We start from the raw sequence: 27,909 nt of genomic DNA on the forward strand, positions 1-27,909 counted from the left end.
TATTTATTTTTATAAAATCTTATGTCATCTCAAGAACATTGTTACATATTAATGAACCAAAGCCCACACCCATTCTAAGAGATGAAGACTATCTAAGTTTGTTCAATATATTCTATCAGTTGTATGACACTGATCTTTCGATACAAGTTCTGTGTCTTATGATGCTGTTCCATGAGGCTTATGTGTTGATGAGGCAAGATTGTACAGATGAGGCAATGGGATTTATCTGAGGAATCTCTGGGAAGCTCGGGAGGAAATAGCAGAGCCTTTGGCTTTGATATTTGAGTCTTCATTGTCGACGGAGGAGTGCCAATGCTGTGCCCTTATTCAAGAGAGGGCATAACTACAAATTGAGGGGTGATAGCTATAAGACAGATGCCAGAGGCAAGATCTTTACACAGAGAGTGGTAAGGGCATGGTAAGCCACATTAGGGAGATTTAAACAATCCTTCGATAAGTGCATGGATGATTTTGGGATAGTGTAGGGGAACGAGCTGAGAATAGTTCGCAGGTCAGCGCAACATCGAGGGCCGAAGGGCCTGTTCTGCGCTGGATTGTTCTATGTTCTAAACTTAGTGCAGGAGGCTGAAAGACATGAGCAGCTTTAAAACAAAAACCTCTTGGAGCTCAAAGCTTTCAATGAGAGTCTGAGCCCGGTGGTAAGTTCAGGTAACCTTTATTGCAACCCAACTTTGTTACAGCTTCAGATCCCCCCAGCAAAAAGGCAGAGAAAATGTAGTTGCTTTTTGAACAGCTCAGGGTGAAAGTGCACACACCACACCTCCCCTGTTCCCCCAACCCCCCACCCTTCTCACTGTCTTTACTATTGGTCAGCACCAAGTTGTCCCTTTGTAATTGGATCCTTGGTTCAGCCGTAACCCGGAGGAAGTATTGCCTCACTCAGCAATTTCAACCCATACCCTGTCTCCAACTAAGTTTCTCCCCGCTCCTTTGCCAGTGGGGGGAGGGCAGTGTGGAGTCAACCAGACTGCTGTGGGTCTGGAGTCACGTGTAGGCCAGACCGGGTAAAGGATGCAGCTGGAACGACTGAGTGTATCCTTTCCCACAATGGGGGTTCCCTTCCCTAACAAGGGAGAGAGGGAATCAGATGGGGGCTTTCTCCCCCTACCACCCCCTCCCTGAAACGGTCTCATCGTTAAATTCCCAACTCCACATTTCTGACCGAATACCAATTCTGCCATCTGTCGTGGCAGGATTCAAACCCGGGAGTCCCCGGAACCGGGTTGATATTCCAATCGATAATGGCACTCGGCCGTCACTCCTTCAATCTCCCTGCGATGGCACGTGAACTCGCTGGTGTCTCCGCAGGTTGGAGGAGCAGGTGAAGCCCTTCCCGCAGTGAGGGCAGGTGTATGGTCTCTCCCCGGTGTGTATCCGCTGGTGGATCAGCAGCGTGGAGGAATAGCTGAAGGCCTTCCCGCACTGAGAGCAAGTGAAGAGCCTCTCCCTTGTGTGAATCCGCTGGTGGCTCCGCAGGTGGGAGGAGCAGTTGAAACCCTTCCTGCATTCGGGGCAGCTGAAGGGTCTCTCCCCGGTGTGGATCCGCTGGTGGGTCAGCAGGGTGGAGGAATCGTGAAAGGCCTTCCCACACTCAGGGCAGCTGAAGGGCCTCTCCCCGGTGTGGATCCGCTGGTGGCTCCGCAGGTTGGAGGAGCAGGTGAAGCTCTTTCTGCACTGAGGGCAGGTGTACGGTCTCTCCCCGGTGTGGACACGCTGGTGGGTCAGCAGGTTGGAGGAATACCTGAAGGCCTTCCCACACTCTGGGCAGCTGAACGGCTTCTCTCCTGTGTGGACCCGCTGGTGGGCCAACAGGGCAGAGAAAAATATGAAGGCCTTCCCACAATCTGGGCAGCTGATGGGTTTTTCCCCCGTGTGGCTCCGCTGGTGCCTCAGCAGGTGGAAGTAATCTCTGAAGGCCTTCCCGCAGTCAGTGCAGGGGAATGGCCTCTCCCCGGTGTGACAGCGCCGATGAGTCTCCAGGGTAGACGGGACACGGAAGCCTTTCCCACAGTCCCCACACTTCCACGGTTTCTCCACAGGGCGGGATTCCTCAGGATTCTCCATGGCCACAGCTTCAGCTGCACACAAACACGTGTAGAGCCCCTCCCTGCCGTGAAATCCCCTTCGCTGGCTGTATAACTGTTTCAGGCTCCACACACAGTGTGCTTCAACAGTGGGGTCTCTCGTCCAGTCCCACCTGATGTTGAAAACGTCCTCAAACAGGAACCAAAAAGTGTTGATCCCTCTCACAGAATTCAGTCAAAAATTGTTGTGGTCCCGATGGATTGAGTGACTGTCAGAAATTAACAACAAAGTGAGGACTGCAGACGCTGGAGAGTCAGTCAAAAAATGTGGCGCTGGCAAAACAGCAGGTCAGGCAGCATCCGAGGAGCAGGAGAGTCAATGTTTCGGACATAAGCCTTCCATCCATTGATTTTGAAACTTCAGTCTTCAGATTTTCAAATAGTCTGCAAAAAGAGATTACAAAAGTCATCACTATCAGTGCAGGGTAGAAATTCAGAACAAGCCACTCTACTTTCTGTGGAATATTCTTTTGCTGTTCCACAAAATTGAAAGCACCATCCCACTCTCCCTTCCCCCTCTGTTCTCACTCCGCTCTAACTAATTCCCCTGAAGGTTGGCTATCTTGTCAGCAAGGGTCTGTTTCCGTGCTGTCCATCTCGATGACTCCAGTCGCATTTGCCATCACTTGGCCCTCACCCATCTGAACCCTTCATATTCAGATGCCTGTCCAGGAGCCTTTTGACATATCATCGTACCAGCACCCACCACTTCCTCTGGCAGCTCACGCCATCGCTCAAGCGATGCCACGTTGCAAGTGTCTGGTCTGGTGCACCAGATGACATCAGGATAATCTCAGATCGTTCCAGATCGCATCGATACTCAGTCAGTGGCTTTCCCGATCAGGATGTTGTACGTGATCATACAGGTCAGTGGGTAGGTGATCCCCCACCTCTTAGTTCAAGTATCTCTACGAGAACTCCCTTGCTGGAGGGTCCCTTGGAGACACTTCAACTGGACTTCATTGAGTTGTAGAAATGAGTTGAGATGCTGTAAATATGTTTTGCTTATTGTTGATGTCTTTTCAAAGTGGATTGAAGCCTACCCTCTTCCTAACACTACTGCTGAGTCTGTGGTGAAGATTTTGTTTAAGGAAATAATTCCTTCAGTATACCTGCGTGCATTAGCTCGGACAATGGACCACACTTTGTAGGTAATATTAACGGAGAACTCTGTTCCCAGCTTTGTATTTGTCGGCAACTGCATGGTGCTTATCATCCTCAGGCGGCCGGCCTTGGTGAATGTTTTAACCAGACTCTAGACTAAACTTGCCAAATTAATGGCTGAGTCTGGCCTCTCCTGGTTATGCTAATCCCTGTGGCCTCATTCCAGATGCGATCCATGTCTGTGGGCAAGACGTGACTGTCCCTAGCAGAGAGTCTCTCTGGTCACCCTCTCTGTACCCCTTGGAACGATTCAGCTCCTTTCTCAGTCCCCTTCCACCACATGACCGAAGAAATGGTCGGTTATGTTCTGGCTCTAACTAGTGTTATGTGTGCCTGTCACTCCCAGGAGCGTGTGGCCTACAGCGATGTTCCCTCCCTTTCAGCCTCGTCACGGGTAGAGCCTGGTTCGTTGGTGCTCGTCAAGACCTGGACTGGCAAAGGTCTCCAACCTCGTTGGGATGGCCCCTTCCAGGTTTTACTTCCCACCCCTACGGTGGTCAAAGTCACTGGGCACTCAGCTTGGGTCCAACTGCACCATTGTAAATTGATTGACTGCACCAATCAAAAGTGGGGAAGAGGAGGAGAGAATACTGGAATCCCAACAAAAGGAGTGGACCCTGTCCAGTTGGGTTTTTGAATTTTGCTGTTGTTCTAATGTTAATCTTATTACAGATACTTGAACTAAGAGGAGGGACATGGGGGGGGAAATCGCCTATCTCCTCATCTTTCTGATCACGTACAACATCCTGATGGGGAAAGCCACTAAGTATGGATGCGACCAGGAATGATCAGAGATTATCCACCACCCATGCTGAGGTGATGTCGTCCAGTGCACCGGACCAGACGCCTTTGACGTGTGGGACGTGATGAAGATTGATATTGCAATGGACTCTTACATCAGAAAGACCAGATGGTCCATCTGGACAGTAGAAATCAGTGGGAGTTACCATGTCGTTACCATGGTTTTTTTGATTTTACCTGCAGAAGCAAGCCTAGTGAGGATAAAAATGGTCAACCCCGTTATTATGGTAAATATTTTAAGGGCGCCCAGGAACACCATCCCTTTTTGCAGGACAGGCCGACTCGAGAAAAGGGAAGCTTGATAGGGAAAACTCCACAATCCACAAACAACTTATTTATACAGGCCCACAGAACGCTCTTCACCCCAGAGGCAGGAGTATGTTACTCCTCTCTATCAGGAGATGACTTACTTGCCCCGTCCCCAGTCCCTGATTCCATACTATTCGTCAGACTTCCTGCTGCCGACCCTGCGAAGTGAAATATCACTTTCCAATAGCTCCGGTCTGTGTATACAAACAGCTGGAGTAACACTGGCTGGGGTACAGCAGGCCTGAAGCGGTACATGGACCTGGAATGGACTGGGTGACAATACAGGACACCCAATAGGCTGGGGAATCCAGAGTACCCTGAGGTTGGAGGGATCGGCAGGGGTGACAAGTCAAAAGAACCGCAATTCCCTCTTTTGTGGTCTGACCATTCGAGGAAATAAGACTAAAGAGGCTCTGGAACAGAGGAAACTGGGATTATCAGACCTGTGTCTTTACTCTATGCAGAATCGGTATGCCTTAGACTATATACTCGCCCGGGAGGGTGAGGTCTGCACCACTGTCCAAGATAAATGCACTATGGGCATTCCCGATCTCACTGGCAATATTACTAAGATACAAGAAGAGATCCGGGTATTCCTTGACAGAATGACTGAAGGGACCAATTGGGGAAACTGCAGGTCAGGCTGATGGTACAATTGGCTTATCAATTTAGCTATTTATGTTTGTCGGTATTGGTATTGTTAGGTATTTAATTGCTCGGCTTATGAGGTCCCTTAGTGATATAGATTTGCCCCAGCAGATGCACCTTTTGCGATCCGATGGCTCACCCACATGTGTCGATGGCGATGATAAATATGACCAGATGAGCCGCGAAGATGGTGGTGCCGCTCTGCAGGATGTTGATGGCTGGACCACCTTGAAGGGCATTCATTTGGACTAGCCTTCTCTTTCAGTGATCACGGTGCAATCAAAGGGAGGAATGAGGGTGTGGGCATCTGGGTGATAAAGTCTACAGCCTTAAAACTTGTCATTAAACATTTAGACTAAAATGTAATGCTGAATTATTGAACACATTTCCTGCACTAGAAAATAAACAGGCAGGAAGGCTCAGAAAGAGGAGAGAACTTAAAGATAGGGACACCTGGGCTCACCAAGTGATAACAGGATGCTGTAAGGCAATTAAGAAGGTTTGCCTCAGCATCGGTGAATCTGTGTGAACAGGACACCAAGTGATAACATTCACAGCCGTTCCCTCGTGAAATTATAGATAGCCTTTGAATCTGACCCTGAAACAAGACTAGGTACTATCCATAACTTTGTAATTAATGGTTGGATCTTGTCCATTATAATGGATTCTTACTACCCCTTGCAAGTGGGGCATTCACAAATTAAATCTTTGCTGACCTGAGTGTTCAAAAGGACACGAGAGAGAGAGACCATTTTAGTGCTGAGGCTGTTGAATTCCGGAGAAAATTAACTCTTAGTGCTTATCTGCTCTGGATTGAATTGAATTGCATTTTGGGACTTTATGACGGAAGATCTTTATTCCAGGCTTCCAAAGAGTACGATCTCCAGGATAAACCAAGAGAGAGGCTTTACAGGTCTGAGTCCACAAAGGATTCCCTGGGCCACCTCAAATCTCCACTTGAACATGGGAGGTAGGACAAAATAGCTTCTGCTTGGCTAACTCGGTGGGAACTGAGTCAGGCAGATACTGGCGACTCAGAACAAACAAGAAACCACAGACTGACATAAATCCAGTGAAAAAAATTGCAAATGCAGAAATAACAAATATGAACCTAACCATTAATCGCAGAAGTAACGGTTTAACCCTAACCACCAGACAGGCCAAATACGTTTCCAAGAAAAGGTCGTCTACAAGAAATTATGATAGATTAGATTAGATTAGATTCCCTGCAGTGTGGAAACAGGCCCTTCACCCCAACCAGTCCACGCTGACCCTCTGAAGAGTAACCCACCCAGACCCATTTTCCCTCTGACTAATGCACCTAACACTATGGGTAATTTAGCATGGCCAATCCATCTTTGGACACTGGGAGGAAACCGGAACACCTGGAGGAAACCCACGCAGACATCAGGAGAATGAGCAAACTCCACACAGATGGTCACCCAAGGCTGGAATCGAACTTGGGACCCTGGTGCTGTGAGGCTGCAGTGCTAACCACTGAGCCACCGTGCCGCCCTAGGCTAAGTCAAAAATGCACGAGGACCTTGCGGGATCTGATTGAGCTTGATCACATAGTAACAACCAATGTCTGACTCAAAACAGTGTATATAAGTTCTATACAAACTCTGTAAAAGTCGGCAGATTCTTCTGGCACTCTGGGAGTACTCATCGGTGGCCCAGTGGTTAGCACTGCTGCCTCACAGCACTAGGGTCCCAGGTTCAATTCCAGCCTAGGCGGGGCTGGCTGTGTGGAGTTTGCACATTCTCCCCACGTCTGCATGGGTTTCCTCCCACAATCCAAAGATGTGCAGGTTTGGTGAATTGGCCATGCTAAACTGCCCATAATGTTAGGTGCATTAGTTAGAGGGAGATGGGTCTGGGTGGGCTACTCTTCAGAGGGTCGGTGTGGACTGGTTGGGCCGAAGGGCCTGTTTCCACCCTGCTGGGAATCCAATCTAATCCTCTGGGCTGATCAGACTCTACCAACCCGGCTATATCAAAGAATAAACTATTGCTTGTGTGATTGACAAAGAGTCATTTCCAGGTGTGTTTATTGACCAATCCCAGAAATCCGAAGATCCATATAGCAGTCCGGATCAGAACAACCAGATTAGATTATTTACAGTGTGGAAACAGGCCCTTCGGCCCGACAAGTCCACACCGACCCGCCGAAGCACAACCCACCCATACCCCTACATTTACCCCTTACCTAACACTACGGGCAATTTAGCACGTCCAATTCACATGACCTGCACATCTTTGGATTGTGGGAGGAAACCGGAGCACCCGGAGGAAACCCACGCAGATACGGGGAGAATGTGCAAACTCCACACAGTCAGTCACCTGAGGCAGGAATTGAACCCAGGTCTCTGGCGTCGTGAGGCAGCAGTGCTAATGCAGCAGGAAATGGTTAATGTCCCCAGGAAGTGGGGAGCAAAATAAGACATCAAGGCATTAACACCAACACCAGGGAGAAACTGAACATACAGACGTGCCAAATATTAGTGGCAAGCCAGAATCACAGATGTACAGCACAGAAACAGTCCATGCTGACCAGATATCCTAAATCAATCTAGTCCTATTTGCCAGCACTTGGCCCATGTCCCTCTAAATGCTTCCCAACATATATCTATCCAGATACCTTTTAAAGGTTGTAATTGTACCAGCAGACACCACTTCCTCTGGCAGCTCATTCTTAACACACATCACCCTCTGTACACAGGAGTTGCCCCTTAGGTTTAGGGTGAGATTTGAAAGAAACCTATGAGCAACCGCAGATCAAAGATCTTGTCTATTTACCCTCGCCATGCCCCACATTATTTTATACAAGGTTGTAGGGTCACCCCTGTGGGACATGAGTAAAGCAGTGTTACTTCTGTAACCATAATTGCTTCTGCAAGGTAAATAAACTAATGACATGGTATAATTGCTTCAGCCAAGAGTGGAGTTAACAAGAGTGAAAACTATGTGAAGGAAATATATTATTGCTTCTGTATTAGTTAAAATGTGCACACAAGAATGAAATGTGCCTGCAAACAATGGTAGATATTACAGACAAACAGATAAAGGTGCTGTGAGGCGAGGGGGTGTAGGTTAAACTAGATATGCTCGTACAAACAGTTATAAGCATCTGTTTCCTGCTTCTGCGAAAACAAAATAAATCACAATCAAGGAGGCCAGAAGGCTCAGTGTCGGCGGAAAATGGGAGGAAATGTTGCTTTCGCATACAAGGAAGCAGCTGGCAGTGAGAGAGGATATACGCTCACACTTTGTTCACGCACATGGCCGGATAAGGCAAGAAATAGACAAGAGGAATGGACGCCACCGGGAAAGAATGGAGGGACCAACCGATCATTTGCGGGTCAGCTTGGAACATCAGGGCGGGGGAATGGGAATGAGGGAAGGAAGTTGAATGTGCTGGAGCCAAGGCGGAGGAAGAACAGAGGATGCAAAACCGGTTTGAAGCTGCAATGAGGAATACTGCATGTACTGTACTTGTACCTGTTGCAGTTACTGGTGGGAATCGGCTGCATTTTAAACTTAAAAACAGACAAGATATCCAGCCCTCCCCCTTCCCAATCTCTATCCTTCCGTCCCTCCTCACCCGGGTAACTAAGACACATACCTGAGTTTGCAGAGTCTGCTCCCTCCCTGGATTCACTCCAGTTGCTACAAGTGAACAGTTTCCCCTGCTCCCATCTCTGTCTCCCTCCCAGGATGAAGAGTTACCCAGAGGGAGGGAGATTCACTGAAACTGACCGGGCCACTTCCGCGTTGTGACGTCACAAAGGAAGTAGGGGCGGGGCGAGGAAAAGGGACGGTACAGGGGGCGGGGCAAGACCGACCCCACCACGCTGCACTGCGCTTGCGCTCCGCCGACAGCAGAAGGGGAAGAGAACACAGCTGAAAATGTGTTGCTGGATAAAGCCCAGCAGGTCAGGCAGCATCTCAGGAATAAACATAAGCCCTTCATCAGGAGTGGGAGAGTGTTTGCCAAGCAGGCTAAGATAAAAGGTAGGGAGGAGGGACGATGGAGGTGGGATAGGTGGAAGGAGGTCAAGGTGAGGGTGATAGGCCGGAGTGGGTTGGGGGCGGAGAGGTCAGGAAGGAGGTTGGTGCTGAGTTGAGGGAACTGACTGAGACAAGGTGGGGGAAAGAACACTTTCCAAAACCCCCTCCCTGCACAGAATCCCCAGAGTGTGGAAGCAGGCCACTCGGCCTCACCCACCCACACTCATTCCCCTACATTTAACCCTGAGTCATGCGTCTTACCTGCACATTATGCCTAATTTAGCATAGCCAATCCAGCCTAACATGCACATGGGTAATTTAGCATGGCCAATCCACTTTTGATGAGAGTGGTGCTGGAAAAGCACAGCAGTTCAGGCAGCATCCGAGGAGCAGGAAAATTGACGTTTCGGGCAAAAGCCCTTCATCAGGAATAGAGTCGGCAGGGTGGAGAGATAAATGAGGTGGAGGTGGGGAGAAAGTAGAATACAATAGGTGAATGGGGGTGGGAATGGAGGGGATAGGTCAGGGAGGAGGGTGGGGGAAGGTAGCAAAGAGTACAATGGGTGATTGGGGTTGGGGATGAAGGTGATAGGTCAGATAGGAGGGTGGAGTGGCCTGTTCGGATCCGAACTCTGCTGGTTTAAAGGTGGTCCGGAGTCCGTGTAAGATGAGTTGGTTACGGAGGCAGGCACTGAGGAAGCAAATGTGGCTGTGGTAGTGAGTCTGTTTCAGGACATGGTTGAAGAGCTTCAGGGCAGAGGAAATGACCTGGGAGTTGCAGTGGGAGAGGGACTCCCTGAGATTCTTGTCGAGAGAGAAGGAAAACTTCTTCAAGGCAGGCATCCTTACAAGAGGATTCACAGTAGGGTTCAAATCAACTCGGTAAAAACAAGGACTGCAGATGCTGGAAACCAGATACTAGAATCACACAACTCCAGGTTGTAGTCCAACAGGCTTCTTTGGAAGCAGTAACTTTTGGAGTGCTGCCTCTTCATCAGGTGGTTGTGGAGGATAAGATCCTAAGATACAATTTAGAGCAAAACATTCCAGTGTCCTGCCACTGAAATGGTATATTGAACAAACCTGGATTGTTAAGTCTTCCACCTTTTCAACTAGGTTGCAGGTCTCATTGCAATGTAAATCCCAGAACTTCTTGTTGTCACCTTCTGGAGATAACAAGGTTTTATAGCAAAAGTTCACATCTCAGCTCAGACAATGCATTAAAGGTGTGAGATCAGAGTCTGCCTGTATCCCAATCTTGAGTCAGACTGGTTCTATTTCCAAAGTCGAATTTACAAACTATTACATGTATTGACTGCCTGCATATTTTTTCTTATAAAAATGCACATAGAATGTATCTGCAAATATACATCCCCACACACATACAAACAAATTTGTTGGGTGAATTTGTACTTGCAGAATTATGTCTGACTTTGATCAAAAACTGCATGAATCCATGTAAGATTCTGTAAGTCAGTTTAACCATTGTGGCACAGACAGTCTCACACAGGGGAGCTCAATCCTTCAATACATTATCTGGGCTGACGTGACACCAATTGGTAAAGTTCACTTGAGGATTTAACTATTTAAAAAAGTTTTGTGATTTACATTTTGAAAGCACTGAAACTATCATGGTCATTCAAACATGAGAGACTTAACAAATAATCCAGGTCTTTTTCAATATATAATTTCAGTTACATCACACTATAAACTGCTGCTATAAATTCTGTGTCTTACAATCTTATATTCCACAATCCCCTGATGAAGGAGCTGCACTCTGAAAGATACTGCTTCCAATTAAACTTGTTGGACAGTATTCCTCGAGTAGGGCACCATAAGAATCCTGGGAGACCCCTATTTCTTGTTTACTTCGTAATGAACAAACATTAAGCACGATCGCCTATTTATTTCTCATTTTGTTTCATTTTTCTTGTTTTATTCCCTGCGATGAAGTGGGAGAATTGTTAGATTTGGGTCAGCCATTTTGTCACATATTAAAGCCTGGAAACCATTTTGAATCTCAGCTTAGTGCCTGTTTGCTAAAGCTTGTGTTTCCCAGGCTCAGCGGGGACGGTTGGCCTTGCAGCTGTACTGCTTCCTGATAAACAAATTCTTTCCTGACATGGGGCTTTATTTCCATCCCCCACAGTTGGCGTGTCAGGCAGAAGATACCCTGGTCCTCTCAGGTCACTGGTTGATATCCTTTGAGAGATGAAATATGGAGGGTGGTTGCTACTTTTGTTGTGTCCAAAATAAAAAGGAAAGCTGGCCAGGGACAAAAGTGCTGTTAGAAATGTTGATACAATTCTCCCTACTCAGCCACAAGATACTAGTGAGAGAACTCAACAGGGTCCTAGTGTCTGGACGTAATGTTGCTGAGAGCACTTGTGCTTTACAAAGTTAGTAATAAAGAATTTGCTTGCCCCAGGGTTACGAGAGGTGAAACCCTATTTGATAAGCCCTGGACCCACACTGAGGACCGTGGCAGGCTTCAAGATACCCCCGATCTGTTCGAGTGCCCAACATTAGTTTTAATTGCTGAGTAGAAATCTGAAGTATAATTGCTCACTTCAGGATGTCCAGACTTGAATGAATTTAGCACACAGGACACATTGGGTAACTATTAAAGACTCCGTTGTATTTCCCCGGGTTGTGGATTAATGCAGAGACATAAACAACTTGCCTTGAAAACAGTGTTCGATTTGCAAATGGAACAGCTGAGAAGTATTTAGAGTTTGCACACTTGGTTAAGCAGCGATGTGTCACAGCCAGGATTTATGAGGCTCAACTCCCTAACTTGGCCTGTTCTGGAATGTGAGTGCCTCATTACCTTTGGAAGGAAGGAAGGAATAAACAAAAGCTGACAAACTGAGATATGAAGAAAGTTGGAAAATGTTAGAGAGAGACACAGGCAGAAGTTTGCAGAAAAGTTAACACTTCATAATCTGGTTTCAATGCAGATTAGCCTGGGGATGGTACTGATATCACAGGGGCCTCAAAAAGGGTACTCTCCCTCAATCCTCAAACCAAAATGTGGGTGCCCCCTGCTGGACTGGTTTGTGTTCATTCTTTGCTGTTGCCTATTTCTGTTGATTACGTACATTATTGGACACACTCACAAACCTGGTGGCACCCAGATTTTCGGAAAGAAGCTAGGAAAAGATCTGAAGCGTGTTTAATTTGTAAACAAAGAAGATGCATACTCTAAGAGGGATGCCCTGGGTTTGTTAACCACTTCCTTGCCTGGTCGGCCTTTTTTAATGTCTACAACTTGCATATATAGTATCACCTCGTGTTATGAATATTGTCTAATAAGAGTAGATGTATTTAGTAAATGAATCAAAACCATCCCAATGACTGAAACAGCTGACACTGGATTGTTGGACAAGTGGGAAATATTTGCATCAGTTAACCAAAACACTTCAAAGCTTACAGTCACGGGTATGTCAAGTCGAAGAGTTAGGACCGGGGCATTTTGCAGCCTGCTTCCTCAGGCAGAGAATTCCCCAGATACACTACTCTCTGGGAAAAGCAGCAGCCCTCACTTCCTCCTCCCCACCTCTGTCCTAAACCTACTCCCCCAAAGTTTGAGGCCTAGTCTCAGCCACCAGCAGAAATGACTGGATAAGGTAGGGCTTCATCCTCACAGTGCAACGAATTCCCACTTTCCCCCAAAATCCCAGATGGACTCACTTAGTTGCTTGCTGTCTCCCAAATGAAAGATTTCATTGTAACTTCTTCCGGTCCCAGTAAGGGCAAAACATTTTTGAAAGCTGCTCTGAAAGCCCTGTCTTCACAACCACTTTTCTGCTTTCACCGAAGACAGTTAGAGTCATACACCACACAAACAGATCCTTCAGCCCAACTCATCGATGCCAACAATATATCTGAAATCAATCTTTTCCATTTGCCAGCCCATATTCCACAAATCCCTTCCTATTCATGTACCCATCCAGATGCTTCTTAATTGTACCAGCCTCCACCACTTCCTGTCAGCTCATTCCATACATGCAGCACCCTCTGAGAAAAAGTGGCCCCTCAGGTCCCTTTTAAATCTTTGCCCCCTCAGCTCAAACCTCTGCCTTCTAATTTTGGACTCCCCTACCCAGAGGAAAAGACCTTGGCTATTCACACCTATGCATGCCCATTATAAACTTCTATAATGTCACTCCCCACCCTCCGACAGTAAGAGAAAACAGCCCCAGCCTATTCAGCCTCTCCCTCTTGTTCAAACCCACCAACTCTTACACCAGCCTTATAAACCTTTTCCAAACCCTTTCAAGTTTCACAACATACTTCCATAGGATGGAGACCAGAATTACACACAATATTCCAAAAGTGGTCTAACCAATGTCCTGTTCAGCCACAATATGACCTCCCAACTTCTTCACTCAATGCTCTGACCAATAGAGAAAAACATACCAAACATCATCTTCACTATCCTGTCTACCTGCGACTCCACTTACAAGGAACCATGAACATGCACTCCAAGGTCTCTTTCTTCTGCAACTCTCCCCCCGTCTCAGTCCTGCCTGCATTGCTTGACCAAAATGCAACACATCACATTTCTCCAAGTTCAACTCCATCTGCCCCTCCTTAGCCTATCAGCCCATCCATCAATTAGAATTTAAAGTGAACTCTCTTTCCTCTCTTATTCCTTCAAAGCTGAAGATCTCCATCCCACACACTCTCCCTCCATTTTCAATTTGCTGAACCTAATCCCTGCTGTACAACATCCTGAAGGGTCTGCTTCATGCTGATTAACAGGGCCATACTCAGGGGAGATCTAATTGAAACATACAGAAAACTGAACAGCCTGGACAGAGTGGATGTTGGGAAGATGTTTCCATTGGTAGGGGAAACTAAGACCCGAGGGCACAGCTTTAGAGTAAAGGGAAGACCTTTTAGAATGGAGATTAGGAAAAGGCTCTTCAGCCAGAGAGTGGTGAATCTATGGAATTCATTGCAATGAAGACTGCAGAGGCCAGGTCACTGAGGATATTTAGACTGAGATAGCTAGGTTCTTGAGTATCGAAGGGGACAGGGAGAAAGCAGCAGAATGGTGCTCAGAAACTGATCAGCCACGACTGAATGGTAAGAGCAGACCAGATGGGCTGAATAGCCCACTTTCTGCTCCTATGTCTTACACTCTCTTGCTGTCCAGGATACTGAGAATTGGGAGCAGGAGTCGGCCATTTGGTCTTTCAAGCCTGCACCAGCATTGAACAGATCACAAATGGATATGGATCTCCCTACATCTCGGTGCAGAGGCTGGGACTTTTTTCACTGGAGCATTGGAGGTGGAGAGGTGTCCTGAGAGAGGTTTAAAAAATCATGAGGAGTATAGGTGAGGTGAACGGCAGGTGTCATTTCAAGATGAGGGCGCAAACTTAAAGTGAGAGCAGAACGATTCTAAAGACATGAAGAGCACTTTTTATTTTAAAAAAAAGAGAGTGGTTTGTGTGTGGAATGAATGTCTAGAGGAAGTGGTGGATGCAGGTACAGTTACAATGTTTAAAATACATTTGGATAAGTAGGTGAATAAGAAAGGTTCAGAGGGATACGGGCCAAACACAGGCAGGTGGGATGAGTTCAGTCAGTCAGCATGGACTAGTTGGACTGAAGGGTGTGTTTCTACGCTGAATGACTGTCACTGTTCTGTACTGAAAACTATTTTCTTGCCTTCCCCAATAACCATCCACTTCTTTGTTGCTCAAAAATCATGTGAACTCAGCCTTGAATATATTCAATGACCCCCTAACTGCAGGGAGACATCCCCACTTCTAAACTCAATTCCCCTTGGTGATATAACACTTGCCTTGCTGATTGCTTGCTGCACCCGTCTGACTGGTGTAGGAGAACGCTGAGGCCCCTTTGTATGTCCACACATCATTCCTGATAAAGGGCTCGTACTCGAAACGTCAACTGTCCTGCTGCTTGGATGCTTCCTGACCTGCTGTGCTTTTCTGGTGTCACACATTGCGACTCTGATCTCCAGCATTTGCAGTCCTCACTTTCTCCACTTTCCAATAGATCACCATTTAAACAATACACCTCATTTCTGCTTTTTTTTTCCACAGCAAAGACTATAACTTCACCCTGTGGTACTGCACTTGCCATATATTTGAGGCACAGACCGGGACTAACTTTTCCACAGTCTGTCTTCTTTCTGGATTCACTCCCTTTCTTTTCAGTTGCTGCAAGTCAACAATTCGATCCCAGCAAGAAAATAAAAGAAATAGAAAAGGCAGTGAGTATGCTGTTGGACAGAGGAAGGAAATTACAGTCTTGGATGAATATCAATCTTCATTCAGAGAGAGAGGAGCAGCAGCAGCTTCAGAAGTTCATGGGCCAAGATTAGAAAAGCACAGCAGGTCAGGCAGCATCTGAGGAGCAGGAAAATCAACGTCTCAGATTCAGACAATAGGGCTGTTCTGGATGGTAGGAGGACCAGGCTCCTCCTTCCGGTGTTCCTGTGCTCCTCATTGGGCCGGCAAATGAAATTCATGCACCATTTTTCCACACAGTTATAAGCATGTGCAGTTTTTTTACAGACACCGGTGAACATGCGCAGCTCTTGCTGGCACCGAGGGGCACACGCAGTAGGCTCTGTAGATATGCTGGTGTAACTGACAGATTCAACTGGCCAAATGCCAATAGGCGGAAAAAAGGGGAGAGCCACAATTTTGTTTCACCTTCCCGCTCCCGGCTCTACATAACCGCACATGTTCCTCACTATTCTCCTTACGCTCACTCCTCATGATTTTTCAAATCTCAGTAAGGTCATCCCTCAACCTCCTCCACTCCAGTGATAAAGTCCCAGCCTCTCCCTATAACTCAAACCCTCCAGTCCTGGCAATGTCCAAGTAAATCTTTACCAAACCATCTCTAATAGTATTCTTCCTATTACAGGGTGACCAGAACTGTACCCAGTACTCCAAAAAGAAAATAGATTCACCAACATCCTGTACAACCTTAACAGAGAACAAAGAAAATTTACAACCCAGGAACAGGCCCTTCAGCCCTTCAAGCCTAAGCCGATCCAAATCCCCTGTCTAAACCTATCGCGCAATTCCTGAATCTGTATCCCTCTGCTCTCCATCTACTCATGCATCTGTCCAGATGCACTTTTTTTAAAAAAGGTATTTTTATTGAAAATTGAACAGGTTTTCACAAGATTACAAATAAAAAAACAAGTACAAACACTAATACACAATTAAATCTTAAATAAATAGCCAAAACCTGTCAAAGAAAAAGAAAAAGACAAAACTCAACTAACTACTAATCTAACCTATAATTAACCAGAGTGTATAATCAAATAACTTACATGATTTAAGAGAAAAAAGGATAACATAGTAATTAAATAGTGAAGTACATGCTGGGAATGAGTTAACATCAAGTCATAATAAAACCCGTATTCATGCGGGATTCCTCTCCCAAGGGGCCCCGGACCAGCCAGAACCGTTACCTCAACTAGATGAAAGTCCTAGATAGAATAGCCGAAATATCTGTCTCTATGAAATTCAAAAAGGACTGCCATATGTTATAGATTAATTCAGTTTTTTGTTGCACCATATTTGTAAGGAAGTCAAGGGGAGTATATTCCACGATTAATCTGTGCCAATTCCGAAGTCTTGGAAGGCCCTCAGCCACCCAGTTTACTAAGATATTTTTCCTTGCACAGAAGGAGAGAATGGAAAATAATTTCCTCCCGTGCACATCCACAGAAGGTAAGCTCGAGAAGCCCAGAAGAGGAGATACTGGATCTACTGTAATTTCCATTCCCAAGATTTCTGTCAGGGCGTTTACTACTTTGGTCCAGTATTTGCAGATCTTATGGCATGTCCATAAGCAGTGTGTAAGAGTGCCCACCTGTTTTACATTTGGGATACATTGGAGATGCTCCTGCCCTAAATTTTGCCGATCGTTCTGGTACCATATGGGCCCTATGAAGTATCTTTACCTGAATGGCCTGGGTTCTGTTACAAATGGAGACTTTTTTGGCATTTTCCCAGATGTCATTCCACAGTTCTTTAGAAACTTCCAACCAAAAAATTCTGATCCCATGTTCTAAGCAGATGGACCATATCTTCCAACACTTCATCACGGAATAAATGATAAAGAGTGCTGACCGAGGGTACATCCATCGGCCACTACAATCTACGTTCTCTATCTGATTTATAGAGAACATCTAATAGCATAGTCTTCTTCAGTATGTAGGCTCGAATTCGGAAGTATCAAAAGAGATCTCCGTTAGGTAAGCCAAATTTCTGATGCCGCTGTTCAAAAGACATCAGGATCCCTCCTCAAACAGATCCCCTAAACAGGAGATACCTCTGGGTCTCCAGGATTTGAATGTGGCATCCGTAAGCCCCGGTTGAAAACCCCATGCCCCCACTATAGGAGTATAGGGGAATGTTTTATGTCAATCATATTCCAAGCTTTAATTGTGTTTAATACTGTAGGGTTTTTACAGTGGTCTGTAATGATTTTCATCTGATCTAAAAATAAGAGGTTAATAAGAGGGCACTGTACTTGAGAAGCCTCGATGTCCATCCATTTTGATTGCGGGTCAGACAAGACCCAATCAGCTATGTAGCTTAACAAGGAACTTAACTGATACTTCCTAAAGTCTGGAAAATCTAGCCCTCTTCCCCTTGCCTGTGGAAGCTGTAGCTTCCTGAACTTAATGAGGGGCCGTCTATGATTCCAGATGAAAGAACCCAGCCAATGATACAGCCTGCACAGTGCCGGCCTCGGCAGCATTCTCATAGGGTATAAGAGACGGGGCAAGACATTCATTTTAATTAAGGCTATTTTACTTAGCCAGGAAATTGGAAGGTCTCCCCAGCGTTGAAGGTCCTGTCTTACCCTTTCCAATAGATGCACAAATTGGCCTTGTATAGCTGGCCAAATACTGGGTGATAAAAATGTCTACGTATAAAGAAACCCTCCGAGACCACTGAAAGGAGAAGTGGGACATACTAGTGAGGCCACCCATCAACATGGCCTCCGATTTTGAAAACTTAATTTTGTAGCCTGAAAATGAACTAAATGTATTAATAACTTGGATTAAGTGAGGCACGGACATCAGAGGATTACTAAGAAAAAGAAAATCATCTGCATATAGGGTAATTTTATGTTTACCTGTACCAACCCTCAGGGCCGTTATATTAGAGTCAGCCCGTATCGCTTCCGCTAATGGCTCAATTATTAGCGTGAATAGCAATGGTGAGAGAGGACATCCCTGACGGCAGCCCCTACCCACACTGAAGCTAATCGAGCCAATTCATTGGTGATCACAACTGCTTTGGGATCATTATACAATGTTGAGAGCCATTTGGCAAATACATGTCCAATGCTCAACCTTTCCAATGTATACAACAGGTCTGACCATTCAACCCTGTCGAATGCCTTCTCTGCGCCCAATAAGACTACTATTCCCGGTATTTTTTCCTGATGACAGATTTGATTCACATCGAAGAGTCTTCTAATATTATGATGATCCACGGCCCTTAATAAACTCAGCCTGGTCCTCTTATGATATATGGCAGTACCCTCTCCACCCTCCATACTAATGTTTTAGAGAGAATTTTAAAATCTACAGTTAGCAAGGATATTGGTCTGTATGTTGCACAATCTTCTGGATTCTTTACTTTTTTGAGAATAAGGGAGATATTCGCCTCTTTCAGTGAAGGCAGGAGGCAGCCCTGACTATTGTGTAGTTAAACATGTCCATAAGTGGGCCAGCTAATATTCCTGTGAACTCTTTGTAAAATTCAACCTGAAAGCCCTCCGGGCCAGGTGCCTTACCACTCTGAAGTTGCCTGATTACGTCAAGTATTCCCTGCATTGTTAGGGAAGCATTCAGGACCAATACCTGTTCCGGGGTTAAGGCCAAAAGGCCAGGCTTTTAAAAAAGGACTGCATCCTCCTGGCTCTATCTTCACAATCCTGTGATCAGAATAAAACTTTGAAGATTGTGTTGACTCACGATCATAAAAGCGTCAGAGTGCCAGCACTTTCCCTGATAGCTGTGATAGCTTGAGGGGCCCTTTTCTCCTTGCGAGGAATGCTAAGCATATACCAGGTTTAATCGCCAAATTCATATAATCTTTATTTTGCAAATATTTCCCTCTTTGCCGTTTGGGTGAGCGCAGTATTCAGAGCTGCCCCAAGGGTCATAATCATTTGTAATTTGGCAACAGACAGTCTGTCAGCGTATGCTGTTTCAGCTGCTTTTAAGCGAGCCTCAAGTAAATGCTGTTATTCTCCCTTTAATTTTTTCTAGGTCACCGAAATGATCAGACCTCGCGCATAAGCTTCAATAGTCTCCCACATCATTGACGGGCTACTAGCCGTACCTGAATTAATTTCCAAGAAAGCTTTAAATTCTTGAGACAAATATTTTACAAATTTACTATCCTTCATTAAGAAGGAATCCATACGCCAATGTCAGGGGATGCCTCAGTCCTTCTGTCTCTCTTCACCCGGGTAACCAAGACACATACCTGAGGTCGCAAAGTCGGCTCCCTCTCTGGATTCACTCCAGTTGCTACAAGTGAGCCTGCTCCGTCATTCATTAAGATCATGGCTGATCTATCCATCGTCTCATCTCCTCCTCCCTGCACTGTCACAAGGAACCCCTTAATTCCCCTACCAGGCAAAAACCCACCTAACTGTCTTAAATATACTTAATGAAGCTGCCTCTATTGCTTCCTTGGCCAGGGTATTCCCTAGATTTTGATGAAGGCCTTTTGCCCAAAACATCGATTTTCCTGCTCCTCGGATGCTGCCTGACTTGCTGTGCTTTTCCAGCACCACTCTAATCTAGACTATTCCATAGATTCATGAACCTCTGGGAAAAGCAGTTCCTCATCTCTGTCTGAAAGCTACTCCCTCTAACCTGGAGGCCTAGTGTCACCCACCAGCAGAAATAACCGGACAGGGTAGGACTTCATCCCCACAGTGCAATGACATTGGGAAGATGTTTCCATCGGTAGGAGAGACTAGGACCAGAGGGCACAACTTTAAGAATAAAGGGAAGACCTTTAGGAACAGAGATAAGCGATGTTACTTTTTCTGCCGACAGCGAGGAGCATGGACAATGTGTTGGTGACACCAGCGAGCATGCATGCTGTTGTTCACACCACGGAACAGACACTATGTAGTGATGCTGGTGTTATTGACAGATGTTAAGTGTTCAAATGCCAAGAAGAGAAATAAAGGGTAGAACCACAGTTTTGTTTCCCCCGTGTGGCTCAACATTTTATAGCTTTTGCATTTTGTCTGGCTGCTCAACTTTTTTAATGTCCTTTCCTCAGTGTCGAGGTGAGGTTCACAACTAGAGGGCATAGGTTTAGGCAGAAAGATATAAAAGGTACCCATGGGGCAACTTTTCCACGCAGAGGGTGGTGCACGTATGGAATGAACTGCCAGAGGAAGTAGTGGAGGCTGGTATAATTACAGCATTTAAAAGGTATCTGGATGGATATATGAATAGGAAGGGATCAGTGAGATGTGAGCCAAGTGCTGGCAAATGGAACTACATTAATTTAGAGTATCTGGTTGGGATATACAGGTTGGACCGAATGGGTCTGTTTCTGTGCTGAACATGTCTCTGACTCTAAATAATAAAAAGTATACTTTGACAAATAACAAGCTATGTCCATAATTAACAAGGCTTAGTGCACCATATGCTTTACTAACCATTCTCAACAGGTCCTGCCCCTTGAATGACTGAGGAACATATACATGCTGGTGCATAGTATCCTTCACTAGTATTTACACACTACCCTCAGCAATTGCACAAGTAACAGCAAAGGGCAAACAGCACAAGGATTAAACACACAGTGAGGGGTAAACAGCACAAGGATTAAACACACACAGTGAGGGGTAAACAGCACAAGGATTAAACACACAGTGAGGGGTAAACAGCACAAGGATTAAACACACAGTGAGGGGTAAACAGCACAAGGATTAAACACACAGTGAGGGGTAAACAGCACAAGGATTAAACACACAGTGAGGGGTAAACAGCACAAGGATTAAACACACAGTGAGGGGTAAACAGCACAAGCGCCAGTAAAAGCAGATGGAAAGTGAGTGTAAAATACCGGTGTCTGCCCCGGGCCGCACGGCGCCATTTTCCTAACGGCCGCCCTCCCGCCGCTTCCTCGCTCGAGCGACTTCTCCTCCCAACCGCCTTCGCCCCCGCGTGACGTCTGCACGGGGGGATGGGCGGGGCCGGGGGAGCCTCACCGTCACCAAGCAACAGCCACCTCGCGCTACAACTGCTCATTCACAAAAACAAACTCTCCTGTCTCGCTCTGCAGCTGCAGGGGGGGACACTGCCACGTTTCGAGGAGCCCTGTCTATATTGGGAAAGCTCACCGCTCCATTTAAACACATATTCCCACATCCCACTTGCCTGCATTTGGCCCATTTCCCTCTAAACCTTTCTATTCATGTACCCATCCAAATGCTGTTTCAATGTTGTCACTGTACCTGCATCGACCACATCCTCAGCAAGTTCATTCCACATGCAACTCACCCTCTTTCAAATCGTTGCCCCTCCGCTTCCTTTTAAATCTCTCTCCTTACATTAAAAAAATGACCCCCGAGTTTTGAGTTCCCCTACGCTATACAAGAGCCATTTGCTATTCACCTTACTTCCACTCCTCATGATTTTATCAATCTCAATGAGGTCAACCCCCAACCTCCTGAGCTCCAGTGAATAAAGTCCCAGCCTCTCCTTATAACTCAAACACTCCAGTCCTTACAACATCCTGGTAAATCTTTATTAAACCCTCTCTAACAGTATTCTTCCTAATACAGGGCCACCAGAACTGTACTCAGTACTCTGAAAGTCGCCTCACCAACATGCTGTACAACCTCAACATGATGTCCCAACCCCTCTCCTCAGTGGTGTGAACAATGAAGGCAATGTTGCAAAACGCCGCCTTAACCACCCTGTCTACCAGTGATGCAACCTCCAAAGAACTATGTACCTGAACACCCCCGCCCCATGTCTGTCTGTTCCATAACATGACTCATGGCCCGATCATTATCTGTACAAGTCCTTATTTTGGCAAAAATGCAACCCCTTGCTTTTAATAAGCCTCTCTTACACACATACTCTATCTCTCAGACAGACAACACACACCCCTCAACACTCTCACACTTGCAGCCTCATACGCCATCACACTCTCACTTTCCCAAGCATGCACACACACACTTCTGCGCACACTCACACACAAACTCACATGCACACGCTCTCATTCTCTCATGCACACACACACACGACTCTTTGGGGTGAAATTGTATTGGCAGAATTATATTTGCAGATACATTCAATTTTGTTCAAAAAGCACACAATCTGCAGGCAGTCAATCTATGTAATATTTTACAAATTCCGACTTTGGAAACAGAACCGGTCTGATTCAAGATTGGAATACTGACAGACTCAAATCTCACACCTTTAATGCATTGTCTGAGCGGAAATGCCTTTTTTTATAAAACCTTAAGTCATCTCAAGAACATTGTTACATATTAATGAACCAAAGCCCACACCCATTCTCAGAGATGAAGACTATCTAAGTTTGTTCAATATATTCTATCAGTTGCATGACACTGATCTTTTGATATAAGTTCTGTGTCTTATGCCACTGTTCCATGAGGCTTATATATTGATGAGCTGAAAATGTGTTGCTGGAAAAGCACAGCAGGTCAGGCAGCATCCAAGGAGCAAGAGAGTCGACATTTCGAGCTGAGACACTTGGGTCTTTTCTCATTGGAAAGGCGGCGGTTAAGGGGGGATTTGATAGAGACATAAAAGATGATCAGAGGATTTGATAGGGTAGACAGAGAAAGACTTTTTCCTAGGGTGATGACGTTAGCTTGTACAAGGGGGCAGAACTACAAATTGAGGGGTGATGGATTTAAGACAGATGTCAGAGGCAAGTTCTTTACACGGAGAGTGGTAAGGGCATGGAATGCCCTACCTGCTAAGGTAGTCAACTCAGCCACATTAGGGAGATTTAAACAATCCTTAGATCAGTGCATGGATGAATTTGGGATAGTGTAGGGGAACGAGCTGAGAATAGTTCACAGGTCAGTGCAACTTCGAGGGCCGAAGGGCCTGTTCTGCGCTGGATTGTTCTATGTTCTAAACTTAGTGCAGGAGGCTGAAAGAAATGAGCAGCTTTAAAACAAAAACCTCTTGGAGCTCAAAGCTTTCAATGAGAGTCTGAGTCCGGTGGTAAGTTCAGGTAACCTTTATTGCAACCCAACTTTGTTACAGCTTCAGATCCCCCCAGCAAAGAGGCAGAGAAAAAGTAGTTGCTTTTTGAACAGCTCAAGGTGAAAGTGCACACACCACACCTCCCCTGTTCCCCCCACGCCCCCCCACCTCACTGTCTTTACAATTGGTCAGCACCAAGCTGTCCCTTTGAAATTGGATCCTTGGTACAGCCGTAACCTGGAGGAAGTATTGCCTCACTCAGCAATTTCAACCCATACCCTGTCTCCAAGTAAGTTTCTCCCCGCTCCTTTGCCAGGAAGGGGCAGTGTAGAGTCAACCAGACTGCTGTGGGTCTGGAGTCACGTGTAGGCCAGACCGGGTAAAGGATGCAGCTGGAACGACTTTAGTGTATCCTTTCCCACAATGGCGGTTCCCTTCCCTAACAAGGGAGTGAGGGAATCAGATGGGGGCTTTCTCCCCCTACCACCCCCTCCCTGAAACGGTCTCATCGTTAGATTCCAAATTCCACATTTCTGACCGAATACCAATTCTGCCATCTGTCGTGGCGGGATTCGTACCTGGGAGTCCCCGGAACCGGGTTGATATTCCAATCGATAATGGGACTCGGCTGTCACTCCTTCAATCTCCCTGCAACGGGACGTGAACTCGCTGGTGTCTCCGCAGGTGGGAGGAGCGGGTGAAGCCCTTCCCGCACTGAGAGCAGATGTACGGCTTCTCCCCGGTGTGGATCTGCTGGTGGGTCAGCAGGGAGGAAGATCTGCTGAAGGCCTTCCCGCACTCGGGGCAGCTGAAGGGCCTCTCCCCGGTATGGACCCGCTGGTGCCTCATCAGGGTGGAGGACCGGGTAAAGGCCTTCCCGCACTGAGAGCAAGTGTATGGCCTCTCCTCGGTGTGGACCCGCTGGTGGGTCAGCAGGGTGGAGGATCTGCTGAAGCCCTTCCTGCACTGAGAGCAGATGTACGGCCTCTCCTCGGTGTGGACCCGCTGGTGGGTCAGCAGGGTGGAGGATGTGCTGAAGCCCTTCCTGCACTGAGAGCAGATGTACGGCCTCTCCTCGGTGTGGACCCGCTGGTGCTTCAGCAGGACGGAGGATGTGCTGAATCCCTTCCCACACTCTGGGCAGCTGAAGGGCCTCTCTCCTGTGTAGACCGGCTGGTGCCTCAGCAGGGTGGAGAAAAACACGAAGGCCTTCCCGCACTCGGGGCAACTGAAGGGCCTTTCCCCCGTGTGGTCCTGCAGGTGGGCCAGCAGGTGGGAGGAATGTCTGAAGGCCTTCCCACAGTCGGTGCAGGGGAATGGCCTCTCCCCGGTGTGACGGCGCCGATGAATCTCCAGGGCAGACGGGACACGGAAGCCTTTCCCACAGTCCCCACATTTCCACGGTTTCTCCACAGGGCGGGATTCCTCAGGTTTCTCCATGGCCACAGCTTCACCTGCACACAAACACGTGTAGAGCCCCTCCCTGCTGTGAAATCCCCTTCCCAGGCTGTATAACTGTTTCAGGCTCCACACACAGTGCGCTGCAACAGTGGGGTCTCTCGTCCAGTCTCACTAATACTGAAAACATAGACAGGAACCAAAAAGCTTTGATTCCTCTCACAGAAATCACGGCGAAAATCTTTGCTGGCCCCAGTGGACTGAGTGACTGTTAGACATTGACATCAAAGTGAGGACCGGAGATGCTGGAGAGTCAGTCGAAAAATGTGGCACTGGAAAATCACAGGGGAGTCAGGCAGCATCCGAGGAGCAGGAGGGTCAATGTTTCGGTTATAAGCCCTTCATCTGTTGATTTTAAAACTTCCCTTTTCAAATCTTCAAAAATTCTGTCAGAATAGATTACAAAAGTCATCACTGTCAGTGCAGGGTAGAAATTCTGAACAAGCAATTCTTTTCTTTTGTTATTCCACAAAATTGAAAGCACCATCCCACTCTCTCTCCCCCTCTGTTCTCACTCCGCTCTAACTAATTCCCCTGAAGGTGCTGATTCAGGATCTTACAGGGACAGAAAAAGCAAAAATGTCAAGACTGACATCTCTCTGAATTTTGAATACCTCCACCTGAAAGTTAATATCTTTCCCAACACTGGGATCCTGCTGAGAGTGAGCAGGTCTGATTTTGGGAAGCAAAAAAAAAGTGTGTCAATTCAGGGTGAACCTGCCTCGCAGCTTCTTGAGCAAGGACCAGACACAAGATGGTTAACGTCCCCAGGAAGGTGGGAGCAAAATGAGACGTCAAGGCATTAACGCCGACATTAGAGAGAAAGTGAACTAATTGACGTGGCAAACGTTAGTGGAAAGCCAGAGTCATACAGATGTCCAGCACAGAAACAGACCGTTCTGTCCAACATGCCTGTACTGACCAGATATCCTAAATTAATCTAGTCCCATTTTCTGGTATGTGGCCCATAGCTAGGGTCATCCCCACCCCCTGTCCTGAGACCTTGATGCCTCCAAGCCGACCCTCAAAGGTTCGGTTTGTCCTCCATTCTTTCCCAGTTGTCTTTTGTAGGTTTTGAAAACTTCCCCAATCCTCTGAGTATAGGATTTGGGAAGTTATGTTGTGGCTGTACAGGACATTGGTTAGGCCACATTTGGAATATTGTGTGCAATTCTGGTTTCCTTACTATCGGTAAGATGTTGGGAAACATCAAAGTGTTCAGAAAAAATTTACAAGGATGTTGCCAGGGTTGGAGGATGTGATCGATAGGGAGGCGAGGGCTGTTTCCCCTCAGCGTTGGAGGCTAAGGAGTAACCTATAAAATCATGAAGGGCATGGATAGGATAAATAGACAAAGCCTTATCCAGAGGAGGGGGTCGGGGGGGGAAAAAGAGTCCAGAACTAGAGGGCATATGTTTAGGGTGAGGGGAAAAGATACAAAGGAGATCTGAGGTGAAACTTTTTCACACAGAGGGTATTACGTGTATGGAATGAGCTGCCAGAGGAAATGGTGGAGGCCAGTACCACGGCAACATTTAAAAGACATCTGGACGGGTGTATGAATAGGAAGGGTTTGAAGGGATATGGGCCAAATGCTGGCAGTTGGGATTAGATTGGGTTGGGATATCTGGTTGGCATGAACGGGTTGAACCGAAGGGTCTGTTTCTAAGCTGTACATCTCCATGACTAGTTGGACCACTTCCCGCTCCTCCGCCCTTGAGCCCCGCTTTCCTCAATTTCCCTCCCCCCACCTTGTCTGAGTCCCAACCCTCGAACTCAGCACCACCTGCCCAACCTGCAATCTTCTTCCTGACCTCTCCACCCCGACCCCCGCTCCCACTCCGGCCTATCACCTTCACCTTAACATTGTTCCACCTACCGCATTTCCAACGCCCCTCCCCCAAGTCCCTCCTCCCTTCCTTTTATCTTAGCCTACTTGGCACACTTTCCTCATTCCTGAAGAAGGGGTCATGCCCAAAAAGTGGATTCTCCTGCTCTTTGGATGCTGCCTGACCTGCTGTGCTTTTCCAGCAACACATTTTCGGCTCTGATCTCCAGTATCTGCAGTCCTCGCTTTCTCCTCTTGTTAATATACCACTTGCCTTGCTGATTGATTGCTACGCCTGTCTGACAAATGACAGTGACTGGTGTAGAAGGACGCTGAGGCGCCTTTGTCCATCCACACATCATTCCTGATAAAGGGCTCATGTCCAAAACGTTAACTCTCCTGCTCCTCGGATGCTGCCTAACCTCCCGTGCTCTTCCAGTACCACACTGTTTGACCCTGATCTCCAGCATCTGCAGTTCTCACTTTCTCCAATTCAAATACATCTCCATTTAAACAATGCACTTCCTTTCTGCGTTTTTTTTCCACAGCCAAGGCTATAACTTCATATTGTGGTACTGCATTTGCCATTGTGGTCTTCTCTGTATCGGAGAGCGAGTGCAAACTTGGGGAACGATTCGCTGAGCATGGCAGCTGTGCCCGCAGAGGGCGACCAGACCTCTCAGTAACCACCCATTCCAATTTCCTTCCCACTCCCTTTCTGACATGACCATCTTTGGCCTCCTCCATTGCCACAACAAATCTAACCGCAAATTGGAGGGACAACACCTCATCTTCCGGGCAGCCTGCAGCCCGAAGGACTCAACGTTGAGGTTTCCGATTTCAAAAAACCTCCCTCTCCATTCCCTGACTCCATTCCCATCCCCGCCCTCCTCCCTGCCACCAACAAGATTCATTCCTCCGATTGACCAACCACGTCGTACCCTCTAACTGTCTTGACCTTTTCCCACTTCACCCCCACCCCCTTTTCTCTGCAGCTTCTGCACCCAGCCCCAGCCCTGAAGAAGGGTTACAACCGATTCGTCGACTTCTCCACCATCTGATGCCTCCTGCCTAACTATTTTGCCAATTGAGATACAGACCTGGATCAACGTTTCCGGAGTCTGTCCCTGCCGAATTCACTCTTTCCTTTCAGTTGCTGCAAGTCAACAATTGAACTACAGAATGAAAAAAAATGGAAAAGGGGGCGAGATAAGAGAGTGCCGTACTCACAGATCTGGGACAGAGGAAGGAATGTGCAGTCTGGGTAAAGCTCTATCTTTATTCAGAGAGAGAGGATCAGGAGTCGCAGCTTGAGAAGTTCAGAGTCCAACTTCCGCATTCAG

The 27,909-nt window shown here is 46.8% G+C and overlaps 2 protein-coding genes across 2 annotated transcripts in view; both read right to left on the reverse strand.

Moving 5' to 3' along the window:
- Window positions 1-27,909, reverse strand: part of LOC132808066 (zinc finger protein 420-like) — a 238,857-nt gene that overhangs the window by 97,181 nt on the left and 113,767 nt on the right. The gene's annotated exons all lie outside the window — the stretch shown is intronic.
- LOC132808068 (zinc finger protein 229-like) lies at window positions 52-27,895 on the reverse strand. The gene is made up of 3 exons (XM_060821979.1): window positions 27,797-27,895; window positions 23,947-25,124; window positions 52-1,995 (listed from the first exon to the last, which is right to left on the reverse strand). The coding sequence occupies exons 2-3, from the start codon at window positions 24,718-24,720 to the stop codon at window positions 1,285-1,287; spliced, it is 1,485 nt and encodes a 494-aa protein (XP_060677962.1). The 5' UTR covers window positions 24,721-25,124; window positions 27,797-27,895; the 3' UTR covers window positions 52-1,284.

The sequence above is a fragment of the Hemiscyllium ocellatum genome (assembly GCF_020745735.1).
Source record: "Hemiscyllium ocellatum isolate sHemOce1 chromosome 27 unlocalized genomic scaffold, sHemOce1.pat.X.cur. SUPER_27_unloc_3, whole genome shotgun sequence".
Classification (NCBI taxonomy): Eukaryota; Metazoa; Chordata; class Chondrichthyes; order Orectolobiformes; family Hemiscylliidae; genus Hemiscyllium; species Hemiscyllium ocellatum.

What these genes read in the sequence shown, in the direction of transcription:
- LOC132808068 (XM_060821979.1), bottom strand. Translation starts at nt 24,720, where the DNA reads ATGGAGAAACCTGAGGAATCCCGCCCTGTGGAGAAACCGTGGAAATGT. An exon ending in ACCTGCGGAGACACCAGCGA is followed by an intron (nt 1,996 to 23,946) that starts GTTCACGTCCCG and finishes TCTACCCTGGAG; the next exon opens with ACTCATCGGCGCTGTCACAC.